Here is a 21145-nt window from a genome sequence, read left to right as displayed (position 1 = left end):
GAGAGAGAGCGAGAGAGCGAGAGCGAGAGAGCGAGAGCGAGAGAGCGAGAGCGAGAGAGCGAGAAAGAGCGCGAGAGAGAGCGAGAAAGAGAGAGAGAGAGAGAGAGAGAGAGAGAGAGAGAGAGAGAGAGAGAGAGAGAGAGAGAGACACGGGTGCCAAGAATGCCCTCTTTGTTGTGTTCCAGGGCAGCTTATAGGGGGTCTCCTTGACTAATGGCCACGCCCTAACTCAGCTGCAAGCCCACCAGAAACCATTCCCCTGCCATCAGGAACTCCTGAGGGGTTCCTGCCCAGAGCAGCTGCAAAACAAGTTATTTGCTCAGAGCAGCTGCAAGCATAGGAAAACAAGTTGTTTACTCCGGCAGGCGGGGGTCCTCAGGAAATTCAGGTCTGGGGGTCCACAGTCACCAACACTTAGTAATAACTCTTATGAAAGTAAAATTAAAGTGTCTCAAGAAAATGAATCAAAGGGATTCCATGAAGAACTATAATAAAAGACAAACATGAAAAAGAGCTCTCCATGATTCCTAGCCCCTTTCCTTCCCACACAGTAGCTCCCTCCTTGCTGTTAGTAAGCTCATAAGGAAGAACACAGCCACCAAGGCCCCAGAAACTTGCTTCCCTACCCTCTTCAATCTTAGAAACAACCTGAGCCATTCAAGTGCTAGGTACAGTGATAAGCTGGGATTTCTTAAGTTCGTATTATGTGACTTCATCTTAACCAACCTATCGTGTATTGATGAAGGCGGTACTCTCTGCAGTTTTCCAAGCTGAACCTGTGCTAAGCGTACAAAACGGGACCATAACCATCTCACAGAAGAAAGGAGACTTGCAACCAGAAAAAGTTACATGCAGAACGAATTATTAACATCTAATATAGAAATATATTTTAAAATATCTCAGTAATACCCATCTCAAAATAAATGTGCGCATTTGGAATTTGTTCCGAACAAATAGATATTAACATAGGTATTTTGCCAATATATAAATTTCTGAAAATTTTAAAGGTTCATATCTTTTTAAAGCCTGAACAAAGATAGTATTGTGTATCTGGAATGGTGGAAAATACCTATGGAGGGGAACGTTTCAGGAGTTCAAGACCAGCTTTGACTAGCAGTGAGTTTAAAGCTAGCCTGGGATACATGCAAACTTGTCTCAAAAATACAACAAATGAGAAAAAAAATCAGCATGTTTTAGTCATAATGAAAATACATAGTATGTTGTAAGAGGAGGATGATAAAACTTGCTAAAAATAAGTAAACAATATTTTAAATATATAATACAATTGCTAATCAACGTACCATAGGGATATGTCTCAATAAATCCACATTAAGTTTAAAATCTTTGTGCCAGCCCTAACCACCTTGCGACCAGCTAAGCAATGCTGTGTGCCTCGGTCTTGATTGTTCTGCATTGTGACAGGCACTCTTTGAGAGACATAGTTCTTATTTCCTACCTCATGGTACCCTGCAGCACCCACCCAGGAAAGCTTAAAATTCAACATTTCACGTTCCTTTTCTGATGAGTGAATATCATTCTCTCCATTACAAAGTATAAATATCTTTGGTTGAGGCAGCATCATTTGCATACATCCTGTTCATTTTCCACTCAATAATCTAAAGACACAATAGGAAGTCAAAATGCTACAGAATAGGATTTTGCTTGTCAGTTCTGTTTCTTTTTCCTGTCCCTTAGAAACACAAATTAACACACAATTTCTGGTCTCACATTCTGTTACAACCCACATCTCTAAATTACTGCATTTATGGGCCTACCACTGAGTGTTTAGCTTGAGAAATCTCAGGGATTGTAGCAAGCACTTAAAATCATTTCAAAAACCAACAAAGACACCTTTCTATAATTAGCTATAAACAGAATACCAAACTGAAAATAGAAAAGGTTAATTTTTATTTTTCTCTCTTTTCTCAAATGTGCACATACTAATTTTAAACAAGTCATCTTGGTTTCCTGCATCTGCCTTCTGTAATGGAAAATCTTCATTGTTAACTTGACTTCTTTAGACTCAAATTGGCAACTGAGGCACACCTCTGGGTATGCCTGTGAGGAAATTATTCTAAGGTTCATGTAAGAGAGAAGATGCACCCTAAATGGGGGAACCACCCCATAGGCCAGGGGATGTGTGGAATAACATCCAGGGAAAAAAAGTAGAAAGTCAGAGTGCACCTTCATCCCCTTTCTCTGTTTTCTGGTTGGTCATGGAGTGAACAACTCTGCTCACCCACACAACCTCTTTGACAGATGTCTGGCTCAAGTACATGAGATCAAATAAACATGGACTGAATCTCTTGAAACCATAAACTATAACTAATGCTCCATTTTCAAAGTTCTTTTTTCTGGTACTTTTGTTACATCAACATGACAGTAACTAATAAGCCACCTCTGAATCTACCTGGCAGCCTAGGTCTCCTTCAGGATATAAACTTAGAACATCAGCAGGTTAACAATATACCAGACTGTTTCACACAGCAGAATCTGGGAGAAGCAGAAATTTCCCTTCATTTTCAGAAGTGAATTCTCACTCAAAAAAAGAACACATTTTGAACGTCATTTTAAAAGATACCTTTTGCTTCTGTTGGATTGTAGGAATCTGACTGCTGTCTGCCAATAAACTCCAGACCTCACTCCACTAACGTCAGGCTTTAGAAAGAGACCCCCTCTGATTTCTAGAATTCCTTTTGGGTGTCTCCTGAGCAATTTTGTAAAGTCTAATTCCTGGACTTTTCAATATAATGATAGTAAATAAATATGACTGTTATGATTGAAAAGAGTAAATCACAGTCTCATTGTGGGTTACTTCCATCTCTGATTCCTTTACAGGAATAAGAAATAAAACTGAGGCAGCGACAATGTTTTAAACAACGATATTCCAAGAAAAGCTGAAGGAGGGAAAACAACGCGGCAGACTAATTAGTAATGCCCATTATCAATTAATAATTATGACTTATAATTTGTTATCAGATATTAAATTAACTCCCTTGGAAAACTGAAGGTATCATCATCATCACCATCATCAGCATCATCGTCATCATCTTGTTTACATATTTTAGTATCTAACCAGGCCACTTAGTTGTAGCTCAGATGCTAGAATGGGATCCTTGTAAATCCTGTCAACTCAGTTTTGACAGTTAGGATATCAAACTATGCAAATAAGTATGCTGTAGCTGAGCAGTGCTGATATTTTATGATATCTAACGGTTTTGGACCATTCAACTCTTGTTACCGTCACCTACAATTCAGGAAATGCTGAAGACAGTTGCTTTTTCCTTGGTTCGATTTCAGCAGAGTGGAAGCTGGGCCTAATCCTCACTTTCCTCTTTTCTAAATACCTGCTTTTCCCTCTCCTAATTGCATGGCTTTAAACTAATTTACATGAATTTCAGCTTCAAAATCAATGGTCTTTGCCGAATGCAAATAAGCACATGGGAAAATTATATTAAGTTTGCACAATTGATCTTTCATCATTTCAAATGGTACCTTTGAATAGTTCCTGAAATGTCTGTCTGAAATACTCCCAACGCTGAGTGTCATCAAGAGATGGCGGGTCACACTGGGGAAACCCATTCTCGGTGATGTAAATTACAGGGTTATTATATGTATCCTAGAACAAGAGAGCAGAAGTTTCATTCCAAACAGATGTTAAAAAAAAAAAAAGAAAAAAAAAAGAAAGCTCATAAAATCAGGTGCATTACCCTCTATCTTCTGGAAGCTGCAACCCCAAAACTAGTTTTCATCAAATTGCACTGACCCTATTAACTTAATTTTCCACACACTGACCTTTTATGACTAACAATGGAAAAGCAAAACTGTGCAAATGTCCATGAAGACAGTCAAATGACTCTTCACATAATGAGAAGACAGAAATATCCTTCTTCCCATCAGCATCTGCTGATTGTCACTTCTCCTTAACCCCTTGGTCCCGTTAGCAGGTACATTTTCTATCGCCCACAGGAGGGGTCCAGAAAACTGGCACCTTCAAATTGTAATTTCAGTCACCAGCATAGAGGAGACTCAGAAAGCATTCAATTCTCTTTCCTTAAAATACCTTTATGAACCACAGCAGTGCCACCAGCTTGAAAAATATGCCCAAGCTACTCATCTAGACACAACAAAATTTAACAACAAATTTTAGCATGAAAGCCAGCTAGTTAAATCTAAAGAACTCAAATCTTGCTCTTCTCTTCCCAGTCAGCAAATGGGCATACTGACACCTAAAACCATTCTTTGTGGTGTTCATTCACATGGATACATATGACTTCCCAGAGTCCTTCTGTACTTGGGTACACAAAGACACAAATAAATCATTTACCTTAATATATTTCAGTAGCTTACGTATTCCCCATGGCACCACGTAGATCCAGCCCACATTTTCCCAAGATGGATTGGGAAACAATTCAATCTCCACATCCTGAAGGAAGCCGAGTTCTCCCTTCTTATTCTCCTGGTGCCTGACTAAGCGAGTTGTATAATATTGAACAGCAAAGAAATCAGCAGTGCCTTTGATCATTTTCTTCTCTTCTTCTGTGAATTCTGGAAGCCTTGATGATGGATAACCTTGCTTTTTACTCATAGAGGCAATCTGGGACTTGACAAGTTCAGGATAATCACCATCAATAAATATGGGTTTAGCAAAGAAATCAAACTGGAAATTGATGGCCCTTCTTGTAGCTTCCTGGTCAAGCACTGAATTAGGATCCGCAGGTTCTAACCAGCAAAAAAATAATGATAAGGACACAAAACCCTTCTGATCTTTTCGGAATAAAGAATCATAGCTATGCCAGGATCTGGCGTGAGCCTTAATCAAATTATGAGCTGCTTGGTAACCTCCAATCCCAATGTGAGGCACACCAGGAGCAAACATACCCATGTCATAGGCTAAAATAGCAAGAGTATTAGGCTCATTTATGGTAAGCCATTGCTTCACTCGGTCTCCAAAGGTCTTGAAGCAAAACTGCGCATATTTGTCAAAAGCTTCAACAATTGCTTCTGACAACCAACCTCCTTGATCTTCTAAAGCCTGAGGCAGATCAAAGTGATAGAGGGCCACTATGGGCGTCACCCCATTCCTTAACAAATCATCTATGATCTTGTTGTAATAGTCGATTCCTGGGAGGAGAAAATGTAAGAAACAAGAAATTATTTTTCAGTATGATGCCAACATGTTTTATGGGAACAGATATTAGGATGAGTTTTATTCAAAGCAAGGTATATTATGTATTTAATTTGATCAATGAAAGATTGGGAACAAGCATGGAGAAAGACAGAGAAGACAGGGTAATCATGAGGTAATGGTGAGGAGGATGGGAAGTTAACTGCTCCAAAACAGATAGATCTGAGGAAGTTGTTGTCACATAACATTATGCTTTTTCTATATTTATTGAAATAAATTTCATAAGAACAAAAGGTCTGTGTGAAGTTGGCATGTCCAATTCAGCTCTAAATTTCCAAATCCCGAAATCATATCAAAAGTTCAGTGAATAAGGAAAATCTGTTCAATTAGTGGATCTCAAGTCATATTAAAAAGTAAATAAAGAAAGCAAATCAAATGACTGTCTCAGTTCTTTGCCAGGCCTAACTATCTTACAAGTCTGGGAAAAAGATTCACTGAGAAAACACTAAAGTTTAGTATCTGAGACAGGTACAACAGAACATGTCTGTGGTCCCAAGTACTTGCACAATTTGAGCCAGTACATTGTAGACAGTCTCAGCATCATGATGATAGCATTTTTTTTAGAAGACCAAAAGTTCCACAGGTATCCCAGAATGTGGATAAAAGATACCAAGAGTGTGCCTCCCTGGCTGGAGTTCAGTCTACAATTTTGATAAACTACAGAAATACCAAGTAAACCCTTCCTCTCAGCTGATTCTTTCAGGCTGGCATGAGATTGTTGAGTGCTGGCCAAATTGTTGTAGAGTTCAGAAGAATGCTATTAAACTGAAGAGGCTCTGCCTCAGAAACCAAGGCCAAGAAGATATTGGCACTAGCACCACACAATGACTCTTGCCTTGAAAGTGACTATCTAAGGAGACAGGGGTGGTAATATCGTGCCTTGTTTCATGCTTAAAATAATGAAAGAAGCAGACACTTAGAGGAGAAAAACTGTCCTGGGTTAAGAGTTTTCATGAGAAATGGTGTAAAATCACATGCAGAACTGCACTGGAGGCTTACTGACAAGGAAGATCTCTTTCTTTTCTTTTTTTTAATTTAGTGAATACAGAAGCAGACTTCTGAACTGTTTAACCCATTCAGTCATCCCCTTGTTCATTGTGTAAATGCATAATGGTATAAAAACAATATGCTGGTCATAAAAACTTAGGAAGGTAAGCATGACCTCTTCCTCGGGGAACTTACCTAATACCTCTACGGATAATACTGATACACTCCTAAACAGGTAAAGATGGTAGAACTACAGAGTAAAGACAATGTTTAGCATTTTAAGGTGAGATAAGCCATACCTATCCTAAACTTGGAGTACCAGAAAGCATGCTCTGAAAACAAAATGCTAAAATGGATATAAGACTGAACTCTGGTGCCAGCATATTGAAATTCCACTACCACTCTGTCATCTACTAGGCTCATTATTTTGAGCTCTTACATCTCCCTGAATTCTCTTTGCTCAAGTATAAAATGTGGATAACACTAGAAACCTACTTCAGTAAAGTATTGTGGGAGGGTTTAATCAGTTGATAACTGAAAATGATAAGATTATTTCTTAACATATAATTATGGCTCGGTACAGGTTATCTCTCATTCTACTAATTAAAATTGTTGTTACTGTTAGATGAATACAAGTGATTATCATAAAACAATAAGAACAAAATGTTCCTTAAAGAGCACAAGGAGAACCAAATGTTCAAAACACCCAAGGAGATGACCATCAAGAGGCAATGTACTCAGTTTGCTGTAGAAAAGTATAACAAACTTGGTAAATACTCAAAGACAGCAAGGAAAAGAGAAAAGAAAGAGCAGGAGTCTTCAAGCATGCTCTAACTGGGGCTGCCAGCACAGGCAACCGGAAGAGGACTAAGTAGAAGTGAGTGTCCTGTGTGTTTGGTTTGGGGAACACATTTAGCTCTCTCTGGTTGGCTTTAATTGGATGCAGACCCATGATGGGAACAAAAACTACAGCAAGTAGAAATTCTTAGCTAACCCAGAGGTTATGATTTAGCTATCTGGGCTACTTATGTGGGTCAGAGCTTGATTTTCATATGCTGTCTGGTCAGTGTTTATACAAGGCATTCCTGGGAAAAGAAAATTCTATACTTATCAGAAGAGGATGAAGAATGGGGAGAAAAAAGCAGAGTAAGCAGAAACCGTGTTATGCACCAGGCTATTGTTGACCTGTCTGCATACTTCTAATCATGGCTCACTCATGTGGAAAGGAAGACAGTAGCATGAGTCATGCATAAGAACTCCATGTTTTAGGAACACATTTGCTTGTAACCATAGCAGAATAACTCCTCTTCCTGAAGGTAGCTATGGAATAAATAAAGTAATTAAGAAAGCGACACAGCCCTACAGATAGATACCCTGATTCCAGTTGATAAAGATCTGAGGTGACAGATTTGTGTTGGTTTAAGCAATTGAGTTAGTGATGGTTGATTCTGGTAGCAATGGAAAAGCAATATAATTCCCTCAATATAAATAAAACTTTCCTCTTCTCTCTCAATAAAAAAAAATGTTCCAAACCCATCTCTTGGCCAATATTAATCCACGTTTTCCGTATTGTGACTGTGATATCCAAACTGATGTATATCTCCTGACCTTGGTTTTAATAAACTCCGGCTCCTCCTAACAAACTCTTTTCTTTGGCTTGTCTTGCATATGAGCTTCTTTTATTGAATCTATACTATATGTACTAGATACCACACACTTATGCTTAATTCTAGCACTAAGCCCAAGGGAGGAGCAATTGTATTCCTATTGCACACATGAAAATTCATATCAAGAGAGCCTTGGTGTTGTCAAATGAAATAGACAATATTCAGCCCCACACTGAGTCTGAGTTTTCCTCTGCTACACCACATCGTCTCTCTTGTTTACAAACGTGCCTGAACTAGGAAAATGTGACTTCTCACTAGCCTCAACTTCTACCTACTCAGACCTAGTCATAATATTAGATCCTTTTATTATCCTTTTATGATGACTCTTTAATGGTAACCAATCAGTTTTAATTTGAGCAACATGATAATCATGAGTTGGCATTAAATACATTTTATGTGTTTAGATATTCGTGCTCTGTTGCATAATTTATATGGAATATCCTAGGATGGAACACCTTTTTTTTTGCTTCAGCTTTATACAGTTTACTTGATGGTGTAATGAAACTTTTACAACTTTTCTGTGAATGATAGTGGGGTGTGTGTGTGTGTGTGTGTGTGTGTGTGTGTGTGTGTGTGTTAATAGGGAGGGATCGAACCTAAGGTTTTTGTGAACACTAGGCAAGCCTTCTGCCATGGAGTTGTATCCCCAGCTGGAATGTGAGCCTATGAACAGAGCCCATGTTCAGATGGCAGAGCCCCATGTTCAGACAGCAGAGAGCCGTATTTGGACAACTTAGTGAAAGGAACTTGGACAAATCATTTGACCTCTGCATGCACACAGTCTTCATTTATGAAAGAGAGGTGCTAACAGTGCCACCTTGCGGCCATTATAAGAACTAAGATCATATAGTTGAAGGTGTTGAGTTTCACTTATCAATGAGATTGGTAAGGAAGGCTCCATGACAACTAACCCTCCATGTTTTTCCACCTGTTGCCAAACTGAGGGTCTTGGCTTTGAAAAGTCATTTGGACTCTGATTTGTTCCAGATAAGATTGACTCTGAAGAAGTAAACCTTCTACAAGTTTCTCTCATACTCAATATCACATTTCTGTTTTATTTAAGCCAAATTCTATTTATTTTATCTTTGAAAATTTGGAGTAGATCTGAGACATAGGAAAGATACACCATCTGAGACTAACTGACATGCAAAGGTCGCATAGGGCAGTTGGGTGTAGGACTGAGGTGGTAAAGTAGGCATTACTTGAAATAATATGACAATATCAGACAGCAGGCAACAAAAATTAACTACAACTGGAATCCAAGGAACTTGGATGCTAAAATGATTTGTCTCACAGGGGCCTCTTTTTTGATATTGGTGATGGTGGTGGTGGTGTTTTTCAAAACAGGGCTTCTCTCTGTAGCTTTGGAGCCTATCTGGAACACTCTTCATAGACCAGGCTGATCTCAAACTCCTATAAATCCATCTGCCTATGCCTACAGAGTGCTGGGATTAAAGGCATGCTCCACCACCACCTGGTGGCTTGTCTCTTCTTAATATGGCTCATTGATTCCTCCATTTCAGAACTAGCTGCCTCTTGGTGACCCATTTACCATGGTCCCCCAAAGGCCATTGCATCTGCCAGCATGGCTTCAGATCCATGCACAAGCTACCAACTAACTCAATCCTCTCACTAGATCAAATCCAGACTTCCCTGAGAGAGAAAAACAACTGGCCAAAGCTATCCTTTTCCACGAGGCCACAGAAGTTAAACCTCACAAAGCATGAGCTTTTTCCCATGAACAGTGCCTGGCAGTGGAAGAGGATTATACAGAAGAAAGAAATAGGAAAACTCATTATAAGAGAAGACGGCTAGAAGTTGTAGAAAGCTTGCTTCCAGTAAGACAGGGATGGGGAAGGAAGGAAGAAGAAAGAATGAAGGACACATGGGTGGAAGGAAAAGAGGGAAGGAGTGAGGAAAGAGGGGGAATGAAGGAGGGAGGGAGGGAAGGATGCCAAATTAACAGAATTTGTTTTGATCCCATGTCCACCTCTATCAGATATATGCTAACTCTCTTTGAGTCACACCTCTTGGCTCATACCACCTGTTTCTTAAATGGCCCAAGGACTGTTTTAGTTTTCTGCTGCTGCTGTAATGAATTGCACATAAACTGTCTATGGATATAGAGGCCAGAAATACAAAGAGTTTTCAAGAGATTTAGGTCAAGATGACAATAGAGGCACCTTCTCCTGGCAAACTTTCTGGAACAAAGCCCTTTCGTGCCTTTTCTGGGCTGTAGAGTTCTCCTGCCTGCTTTCCTTACAGCCTTTTCCTCCATTTTCATCTCATCTCCCCTCTCCAATCTGTCCTGATCCTTAGATCCCCTCTGACACTAACCACTTGTCTTCCCTCCCCTAATCATCCATGTAATTACAGTAGCTTCCCACAGATCGTCCAAGATAATCTCATCTTCATGCCCTTACTGCAACATTTCTCTTGCCAGCAAAGGAATTGTCTTCATCACATCTAAAATTCAAGACAAGAGCTTGTTTGTCATGTAAGGAAACATTATTCAGTCTTCAGTTAGGCTGAGCATAAAATACAAGGAAGATGTGAGTTAGTCAGCTTCTGTATGTCATCCCTATTAAATGCTCTTATACTTGATGTCTTAAAGTGAACACGAATTTCTGCGTGTCTATTCACATTTTTTTTCTTTCTTTCCAAGACTTGTGTCTCCTAGTCATCCCATAAAAACCTACATCTGTGGCAGATATGAAAATGCACGTAGACAACCGAAAAATACAGAGCTATGTGATTCCAGTTGCCAGCTCATTCTTTTCTTGTTAAACCTTGAAAACTTGACATTTGGAAAAGAAGAGCTATGCCGCACTCTTACGTTGTAAAATATTCTGCCATTTTGAGAACATAGAATTTTACAAGGTTCCAAATGTCCCATAATCAAACTTTGGTGTGGGTAGTCAAACACACACACACACACACACACACACACAGAGGGGGAGAGAGAGAGAGAGAGAGAGAGAGAGAGAGAGAGAGAGAGAGAGAGAGAGAAAGAAAGACAGAGAGAGAGTGTGTATGTGTGTCTTGTGTTCCTGGGAAAAGACAGTAAGAAGGCTTTTTATTTTGTTCTGTTTTAATTCTTTACATGCTTTTTGAGGAAACGTTTTAATGGGAGGCACACAATGGCCCTTCTGAGTTTAAACCATTCCAATCTCTTCAACAGATCACTGCACAAGAATGAGCAACTGCTTGCTGAAATTCCACCTCCTGTAAGCACCTCCTGTGCCCTCTTGTTCAGGAGAGGGTCCGGACTATTAATCAGCTACTGCTGAGGCCAAACACAAAAAGAGCTCTGTCTGGTGGCCAGGTGATCAGCACGTGCACGTAGCAAGAGTCTGTCCCCAGCAACCCCAGATCACCTGACTGACTCAAGCCACTTTTGTGCCTCTGCTTCCATGCTCTGTTTCCTCTGCCTTCCTGATCTCGGGTCACTGACTCACACTGTGTCCACAAACTTCTGGATATGTTGACTCCCAACGTTTGATATATCAGCACAGCTCCATACTCCTCTAGCTAAAATCCTTGGGTAAAAGCAAAGGAGTTGTTTAGTCTGTACAGTGCTTGCCTTGTAAGCCTGAGGACCTTGGATTCAATTCTCAGAAACAGGAGTTTTAAAAGTAGGATATGATTGGATAGGCTTGTAATTGGCTGATGTGACATAGACAAGAAGATCCCTGAAGTTTACTGGTTAGCCCAGACATCCTGGACTATTTGGCAAGTTGCTGGCCAAAAGGGTTTACTCTATCAAATACAAGGGAGTGGAGGGAATGAGCCTGAGGAAAATCCTACAAAGCCTGTCTTCTAGCATCTGCAAGCATGTGCATATATACACACTTTTGCCTCTGCACAACACACAGAATAAACAAATAGATAAATAAGTCTTGAGAAAGAATACCTTCATAATTTGGGTATTGTAGAGAGAAAAAGCAGAGCATGTTTCATACAGTAAGTTAACAACCACAATGGGTCTGGGTCAGTTTTATCTATAGTAAAATATATAAATATATTCATCAAATAGGTTAAACCAGGATGATAAAAGGAATATTTACACACATCCACTTCCACTTCTAATGACTGCTTAGCTGTATGTAGAGACATTCCCAATCAGTGCCCTCAGGATTCTAGCGTTTCAGAGAGGGAATGGTCGGGCTGATTTATAAACCTGCTGATGGTCACAATTCTGAAGTTCTTTTTTAATCATTTTTTCTATACCAAGTGGAAACTCATTGAAAACTCCATGAATGAAAAGAGTCTTGGTAACATGGAACACCTACTTATTTGATAAGCAAAAATATAGCAGAGTTCACGTGGTTTTGCCTGGCTTTTGGTGCACTCAATCCTAAGCACTAGGATTTTGATGTCAGATATAAGCTGAACTCAGTTATAACTTGGAATTTTTGCACCCAGCATTATGCCCATGGCCCATTTTAGGGAGGTTCACTTATGTGCCTAATTGGAACATAAAATTGCAAAAGCAAGTGCTGTGTTTGGGAGACTGACTGACACATACTACACACTCAATAAAAGGAGATCATCACTGAACTCAGTGGTTTATATGATTTTTATTGACCTAAATAAATTGAGGAACTATTTACTAAATCCCTCTCTGGGAGGAAGTAAACTCAATTACAAGGCACTGAAGACAGAGTTATCTGCCCTTTACACTGTAAGCAACTCAAGGGATTTCCTTCCATCTGTGTTGTATTTTTGGCATAAGTCATACTCAATATACTCTGAATGGAATTAAATAAACAGCTATTACAACACTAATAGTAAAGAGTATGATAAATAGCCTGTGAGCTTTGCATAATGCTATGTTAGATGATAGATAGATGATAGATAGATAGATAGATAGATAGATAATGAATGAATAGATAGATAGATAGATAGATAGATAGATAGATAGATAGATAGATGATAGATGCATAGATGATAAATGATAAGGTAGATATATAGAAGATAGATAGATAGATAGATAGATAGATAGATAGATAGATAGACAGATAGATGCATAGATGATAAATGATAAGGTAGATATATAGATGATAGATAGATGGATAGATAGATAGATAGATAGATAGATAGACAGATGCATAGATGATAAATGATAAGGTAGATATATAGATGATAGATAGATAGATAGATAGATAGATAGATAGATAGATAGATGCATAGATGATAAATGATAAGATAGATAGATAGATAGATAGATAGATAGATAGATAGATAGATAGATAGATAGACAGATAGATAGACATGACAGGTAGTTTGGTAGATAAACAGATAGCTAGGTAGGTGGGCAGACATGAAAGATAGGTAGGTAGGTAGATAGATAGATAGATAGATAGATAGATAGATAGATAGATAGATTAGAAATCTTCTGTTTTCACTTGATGGAGATTTTAGAGCAAAGGAAGCATTTATGCTCAGCCTGAACAGAAGGTTAGGCATTTGTCAGGTGTAATTTGGGGTTAAGGAAAGGCCACTCTAAGCATGAAGAAGAATGTCAGCAAATTCTTTCAAATGTGAAGGGTTCATAGTATGTTTAATAAGTGGTAACTTGTGTGTTTAGGAAATTGAATACACATACACAAGGGGAAATGGCATCTTAGATGGCTTCAGAAGTGAGTTAAAACTAAGTCAACTAGAACCTAGAATGATACAGAAACAGGAAGTTCTTTATTTAGCCTTGAAAGAATGAAGTACATTTTTAAAACTCTGTTTTAGCAAGAGATGACCCAGCCTATTATGAATTAGACCAAGTTTTAGGAAAGTTGATGTGTAGTATTCATAGGAAAGAAGACCAGAGGACAGAAAGGGAGAAGGCCTGCAAAGCTGTTAGTGTGGATCAAAAAGTCCTCGTTGTCAGAAATAAACAGGTGAGGGCTGGGAGAATGCTGAGCAAGGAAGAAGACAAACATCTGCCACATCTGACAAGGCACAAAGGTCGTCGACTACAGCTGGAAACCAGTGAGATGAAAGAAACAAGAGACTGAGCCCATTCAGAGTCAATTTTCAGAGCTCGACGTACCATGGTACCAAAGAAAAAATAAGGTAGAGATGCTGGGTGATGAAGACAGGAAATTATGGGTTTATCTTTGAATTGAAAAACATATCACCTGTTGTTCAAAGTCAAAAAAAAAAACAATCAATGATGTACAATAATTCTACATTCAACCAATGGCCCTCATTTTGGTTACTGTCTCCTGAATTTATCAATGGACCTACTTATCTTGGTTATCCCTATTTGGGGAACTCCAACCCTAAAGTCCAGAGCATCATATAAGCCTCCATGGTTGTTGATACATTTCACATGGAGGGAATTGCCAACTTTGTATGAGAGAAACACTGCAAATTCCCTAGCACAGGCAGGAACTAGCATAATGAGTTGTTGCGTTTAGGGATTTGTGTAACTTACACATATGAGTCCCATGGCATCATGAAGGCGCTGGGAATGTGTAATGTTTGATGATGTAGAGAAGGGAGCCACTCTCAGGTCATGCAATTGCCCGTCCTGTATTTATGAGATGCTCCCTACATTTTACACTCAGTGCATTTCATTTGCTTGATCTAGTACTTCTTCTCTGAGTTGTAGGAACTCTTTTTTGGTACCAACTAATAATAAAGGGTGTGTATTTAGGAACCATATGTTGTAGAATATGGGATTGGCAAACATTTCCTACAAAGAACTAGATCATTAATATTTTGGACTTTGTAGGCCATATGCTGTCTAACCCAACTACTCACTTTTGCCATTGCAGTAGGGAAGCAACTATCGATGATGTGTAATGAATGGTCATGGCTGTGCTCCAGTAAAACTTTATTTACAAAACCAGGTGGTGGGCCAGATTTGATCCCCAGGCCAAGTTTCCAAGGCTATATATATAAAGTGTAGCTAGATCTTAAATTTAGACTTCAGGTCTATTTGCCAAATATGTGGACTTGGACATCTACATCTATAAGATATGATCATGATGACTTCCTTATTGGTTTGAGAATGAGAGAAAATGTGTTTTAAAGTGCCTAAGTAAGCCATCCAATGCATAAGTAAATGTTTCTTTTATTTATGCATTATTAGAAGAATAGCTAGCATTTAATAAGTGTTTATGATATGTCAGGTACTATGTGAATCACAAAATTATTTCATATAATCTTTAACAATTCTCTGAGGTATAAACTTTTATAGCATTCTTTTCTATTCATGGAGAAACTGAGTCACTGTGTGATGCCAAGAGAAACTGTTACACACAGTATGTGATATACCTGATACTTTACACTTCATCTCAACTAAGTGAGCTCCGGGGACCTGGGAACTAAGCCCTATACTGTCATTGGGAGCTTGGTGCAGGTGAAATTCTCCCAAGTCTTTCAGATTCCTTTGGGTCTTCGTAATTCCTCATGGGTGACACACTGAAAAAGTAGTGTGATACAACAGTTTTGGGAAATTTACCTTCACTGAGAAGTCATCTTTCATAAATAACACCCTTATTCCAGGCTTTTTCCTACCCATCAACCACCTCCTTCCTCCAAAGAGGAGTTCAACAGACCAGACAAACCAAAATATTATTGAGAAAGCTAATGCAAACCCATTTCAAAACTGTATCCTATAATCACTCTGAAAACTTGTGATTTCAAAGCTGCCCTGCAGAACAGCATGCCGGATTAATTATGCCAGACCGCAGCAATAACCTTGAATTAAAGCTGCAACCTTCTATTTTTAAGAAACACTTGCCTTTCTGGTTGATGAAACCTGTCGTCCCATCAGGTAACAGACGTGACCAGGAAAGAGAGAAGCGGTAATGAGTCAATCCAAGCTGTTTGATACATTTCAAATCTTCTTCCCACAGAGTGTAGCTTCCACAAGCTACATCACCAGTCTGGTTCTCAAAAACTCGCTCTCCTCCCTGATGGGTGAATGTGTCCCAGACACAAGGGCCTCTTCCATCTGCATCCCAGCCTCCTGAGAAAAGGGGGGAAAAATGAAACAGTGTCTTGACACCAAGAGGCATATGTGGAAGGTAAATATTTGTCACCAAAAGAACATACCTCATTAACTCAATGTACCGTATTTATAACTTTAAAATGTGCCTTTAAAATAACATGCATGAGTGGGTTGTGTGTTTAACTGTCCTTGATCCCTGAAGCTGACTAGGAGCAAATGAAAACTTATTGCATAGTGTTGTTGCATAGCAGGCTTTCATGGTTCATTATCTAAAACTCTCTCAGCCAGTAAACAGAGGCAGTCCCCAGCTTATGAATGTCTTTGAGTTCCAGGCTTTGCTGCCTTGAGAACATTACTCCTGTTGTTGACTTGCCCTTGCCCATCAGATTCTGAAGACCTTATCTCTGCTGGCTACACTTGAACTCATTCTTTTTTCTTCTGACAGGGAGGTCTTTAATGGTCCGGACTGTTGTATGTGGGGAGACACAAGGAGCTGTCCACTGTTGATACTAGTATTTGAAAGAAGTTTTGTTTGTATTTCTCTTAATTCAATAGATGTTTTGTACTGAGCACTATGTCTAGTGAAGGAGACTCTAGGGAGAACTACGCTGTGCATGGTTGAGGGACTTACCCAGTTCCAATGACCAGTTGTAAAACCACTAATGTAAAGGCCCTGGCCTTAACAGAAATGCAGGAAAGACAAATGAAAATTTATTATCCAAATGTGAGCTAAAGTCAGAGGGGGTTTCTTCCTGTTTGGTAATGTTATAAACTTAAAATTGGTCTAAAGTATGAAATCTATTTATTTAAGAATATATATAACAGGGTCATTATGTTTTATATATTTAAGTGTCTGTAAAACAAGCTATGAATCCTGAGTCTAGCACATATCTAGAAATGATTGATTTAGGCTACTGCTTAGATATGGAAAGGGGAAGTGGAATTAGAGAGAAATACAAGAACCTTCAAGAATATTTATTCCTATGTGTTTCTCCTTAAACAAGATGGAAGATACATGGGTGGATGTGTGCTATAAAGCCTATAATCCCTTTTACAAACCTAAAATATTTCATTGTAATGTCACCATAAGAAAGCGTTAACAGCTAGAGTATAGTCGTCAGTAGCAGCGACAAGGACCCTCTGGTCCTCACTGGGAATCTATGGACTCATATTTTGTGAACAGTTCTAACAAAATCGACCATAGTGTCAAAAGGAGAACGTTGCTCACAAAAGAAATGATGAGAGGTGACTAAGAGGAAACAGAAAAAAAACGCTAAAGGGAGGAGTCTGACCAAAGCAAAAGCTACTGGACATAATCAGGGTAAGGTACGAATAACTACACAAAGACTCCAATGTCATCCCATCGTGTCCATCTGTGGACTTGGGGTGGGTGAAAGGCTGCTGGTGTTTTATTCTAATGTGTAACAGGCACAAACATGAACATAAAAATTTCTAGTATCATTCTTATGGATTGACCTCTTGACTTAATAAATGTAGAGTCTTAATCTGAGAGAATTCAAGCAGTGTGGTGCTGGTTAATATTTTGTTGTTGGCTGTGCTTAGAAACTTGTGGAAGCATATCATGAATGGACATATGCATACGCTTCACAAATAATAACACCCAGTGCCCCTTACAGTAAGTTTCCGGTCACCAACTTATTTTGATAGAATGTTTTCATTTTGTCAAATTCTTATATCTATTGCCTCCTGTGGTTGCAACCTGACAAAACTGTGAATTTTCTCATGACTATTGATTGGTATTTAGTTAAAGGAACAGACAAATCTTGTGGGAATTTATTCAGGGCTCTCATGGAGTTCCTTAGTAATGCCTACAGACAAAATGAAAAAAAAGCAAAAAAGACATTTCAGAACTTGACTTGTTTGTCTGTGACACCTGCATTTCTTTCCTAGATTCGATAAGCATTTTACACAGCAGACTACTATTTCCTCAGTGCTCTGTGCTCCTCACCACGTGCTAGCCACAGACCAGAAAGACTTGACTTCTAGCTGCGTTCCTAACACTTTCTCTATCACTCACTGAAGCCTAGACCACACACAAAAAGACAAATCAAACACCGAGTTGTCGCATGTGCCTATACCTGTGGTGCCAAAACCTTTACTGTGGCCAATTTCAAGCAATCTACATGGCAACATACAATTCAGGGTTGGGAAAAAATGAGCAGTAGAAAATACATTAAACATCTCTATGCAAAGAAAGCCACAGACCATCCACAGCATAAGTAATAGTAAAATACAGGCTATGACTTATGTTTTATGTGCTGTTTATTGGCTTAGCTTTACTCTGAAATACATACTTATGAGTTTATGTAACTTAATTTTTTATTTTGGCTGTGTTTAACCAACAGCTCATGAATCATAACATGAATCATGGCCCAATGAAGGTTAGCCTCCCATCACTAATACTTTCCTAAGATCATTATCATTAGTAGTAACTGCCATTTGTATCTGGATCTTTGAAGTTCAGGTCTTTCCAGCAAATAATTCTGATCTTAGTCACAATGTGTGGGAATAATGAGACAGACTACACCGTACCACAGCACTCCATGTGCATAAAGGCTAAAAGGTACGTTTCGGAGACATGGTACATCTAACATGACTCAGAGAAGCTTTAACAATCAAAAGAAGAAAAGGTTCAATATACATGATACAGATGAGACATGTCAAAATATATAGTACATTTATGAGAAAATAAGCTTTGAACTGAGAATTAGCAATGGGAGATTTGGCAGGAGAAGAGAGTGGGCAGCACTTACTAGAACTCCAACACACAAGCTGCTGATTGGGTGACATCAATAACTCAGTTTCCACTAATGCAGTGTGTCCGGTCTGAAACCATGCCCGTAACACTCCCAAGTGGACCATATACTCTTAACCATGTTTTAAGGACCTATAGCTCTTGACTTAAATGCAGTATTCATCTCAGAGGAAGTAAGAAGACAAAGTGCTGAGAGTGCTTTAGAGACACTGGGTGAATAAAGACTCACATTTTTGTAAGGGTTCTACCATATATAGGTGTGAATGGTATTTCAACGTTAGCATGGAAACCAGAAAGGGAGAAATAGGAACCGGCTCCAGTTAAGAAGTTTGGGTTATACATCAAGTGTTATAATATCATTTGATGATGGCAGGTCCAAAAGATATGTACTGTAAGAATCCCTAAAGGAAACAGTAAAGTAACAAAATAGGGAATTATAGCTAATATACCTGCAAAGAATATGAAATGAGATCATAAAATGTAACCTAAAAAAGTCAAAAAGATAGAAGGAAAATAAAAGACAGATGGAACAAGTTAAAAGCAAAGAGTAAAGATGGACCATGGACATCAACATGGCTTCAGGTGGCAGCACAGACCACGGACATCAGCATGGCCCCAATGACAGTGTGACCGTAGGACATCAACACGGCTTCAGGTGGCAGCACAGACCACGGACATCTGTATGACCTTTGGTGGTATCACAGGCCTCAGATACCAACACAGCCCCTGGCTGGACTAGGATCACAAACAAAAACATGGCTCTTGGTGGCAGCAGGGACCATGAACATCTACAAGGCCTCAGACAGCTACACAGTCCTTTCACATCAAGGGTTCTGGGCAGCCTTTCTTTCTTTCTTTCTTTCTTTCTTTCTTTCTTTCTTTCTTTCTTTCTTTCTTTCTTTCTTTCTTTCTTTGATTTTCAAGACAGGGTTTCTCTGTAACTTTGGAGCCTGTCCTGGAACTAGCTCTTGTAGACCAGGCTGGCCTCGAACTCCCGGAGATCCACCTGTCTCTGCCTCATGATTCAGCTATACCACTCTTGGGCGTCCACCCAAAGGATGCTTCATCCAACCACAGAGACACTTGCTCAACTTTGTTTATTGCTATTCCGTTCACAGTTGCCAGATTTGGGAAACAACCTAGATGTCCCTCAACAGATGAAAGGATAAAGAAAATACCATACATTTATATGTGGGATACTACTCAGCTATTTAAACATGAGATCATGAAATTTACAGGTAAATAATTGATCTAGAACAAAAATCATATGGACTGAGGTAAAACCCAGACCCAGAAAGACAAATATGATGTGTATTCACCTACATGTGGATATTAGCTGTTAAGTCAATGATATGCAAGCTACAATCTGTAGAAGAATGGAGGTTAGGTATAGAATAAGGGACTGGGGGGTCGGAAAGATTTACCTAGGAAAGAGAATTTAATGGGGTGAGTGAGAGGACGGGGGACAAGGAATAAGGGGGGAGACAGCTAAAATTAAAGTCTATCTGGTATGGAAACCTAATACAGTAAAAGATCCTATATATGTGTGTGTGTGTGTGTGTGTGTGTGTGTGTGTGTGTGTGTGTATACACATATATATCCCTAATATAAGTAATACATTATAAGCAAATTTTAAATGTATATAAGATATATTTTCTCTGTGTAAGATTAGTGGTGAGTAACAGATTGTTAACTATAGTTTCCTATGGTAAAACTACAAAGAAATCAAACAGCTAATAAATGTAAAATTCACAAGAAACAATAATGGACAGGGTTGTGAAAATATGGTAAGAATTAAATTGTCTTTTTATTTAATATACATAAATTATAAATTCTATTTCAACTATTGTGAATTTAACAACACAAACTTTATAATACATTTTGTTGTTTATAACATGTCTTTTGTTAAGCATTAGTTTTGGGTCAACCCTATAGTGCCATCTTATTTTTATTACATATTTTATTTCTCATGATAATCCTTAGAAGTATGAATATTCTTCAAAATAAAGATAGCAAAATCAGGACACATAGAGACTTTTCCAGCAGATACCAATGAGTATCGCAATGTGATATGTCAATCTGTCTATAGCAATACCAGCAAAGTAAACTCCTGGCTTTATTACTTATTACTGGGAAGAATATGGAAAAATATAAAATCCTCCTTAGTGAACTAGCTTCATGCAGCATTTATACATTCAACAAGTATCAATGTTATTCTGAGAAACTCACAGTTTTGTTGCTTTCATACAAATATTGACTGCATGAAGACCGAGTTGTCAAACTCTGTGAAAACATGAGATGAAAGTCAAAAGTGCATGTTCACGAGTTGACACTGTCACTGGGAGTCAGGTGACTGACACAGAGAAAACATGCTGGCTTGTGTTTGTTGAATGGTGAGTATCAGTCCTCACCGCAGCTAATAAGGAGAGAGTGATTCACGTTTCCCATGTAGTTCTTACAGTGCCTAGAGAAAGGATCTTTTACAAGCCCAAGCATCAGCTAGCAATACTGTAATATTCTCAGGGAGAAATGCTATTTATTCGTTAGTCATTTGGAAGAATACAAAA

General features: G+C 38.8%; 1 protein-coding gene across 1 annotated transcript in view; it reads right to left on the bottom strand.

Annotated features, from left to right (window-relative positions):
- LOC130876461 (cytosolic beta-glucosidase) overlaps positions 1–21145 on the bottom strand; it is a 119653-nt gene that overhangs the window by 64877 nt on the left and 33631 nt on the right. The window contains exons 2-4 of the mRNA XM_057773013.1: positions 15593–15820; positions 4328–5124; positions 3496–3619 (exon numbers count right to left, since the gene is read on the bottom strand). Coding sequence (XP_057628996.1) covers positions 3496–3619; positions 4328–5124; positions 15593–15820 — 1149 coding nt within the window. The remainder of the gene's footprint in view (positions 1–3495; positions 3620–4327; positions 5125–15592; positions 15821–21145) is intronic.

Source organism: Chionomys nivalis, chromosome 6 (assembly GCF_950005125.1).
Source record: "Chionomys nivalis chromosome 6, mChiNiv1.1, whole genome shotgun sequence".
NCBI classification, from domain to species: domain Eukaryota; kingdom Metazoa; phylum Chordata; class Mammalia; order Rodentia; family Cricetidae; genus Chionomys; species Chionomys nivalis.
Note: the sequence above shows the minus strand (reverse complement) of the source record. Positions and strands in the feature narration are given on the sequence as shown.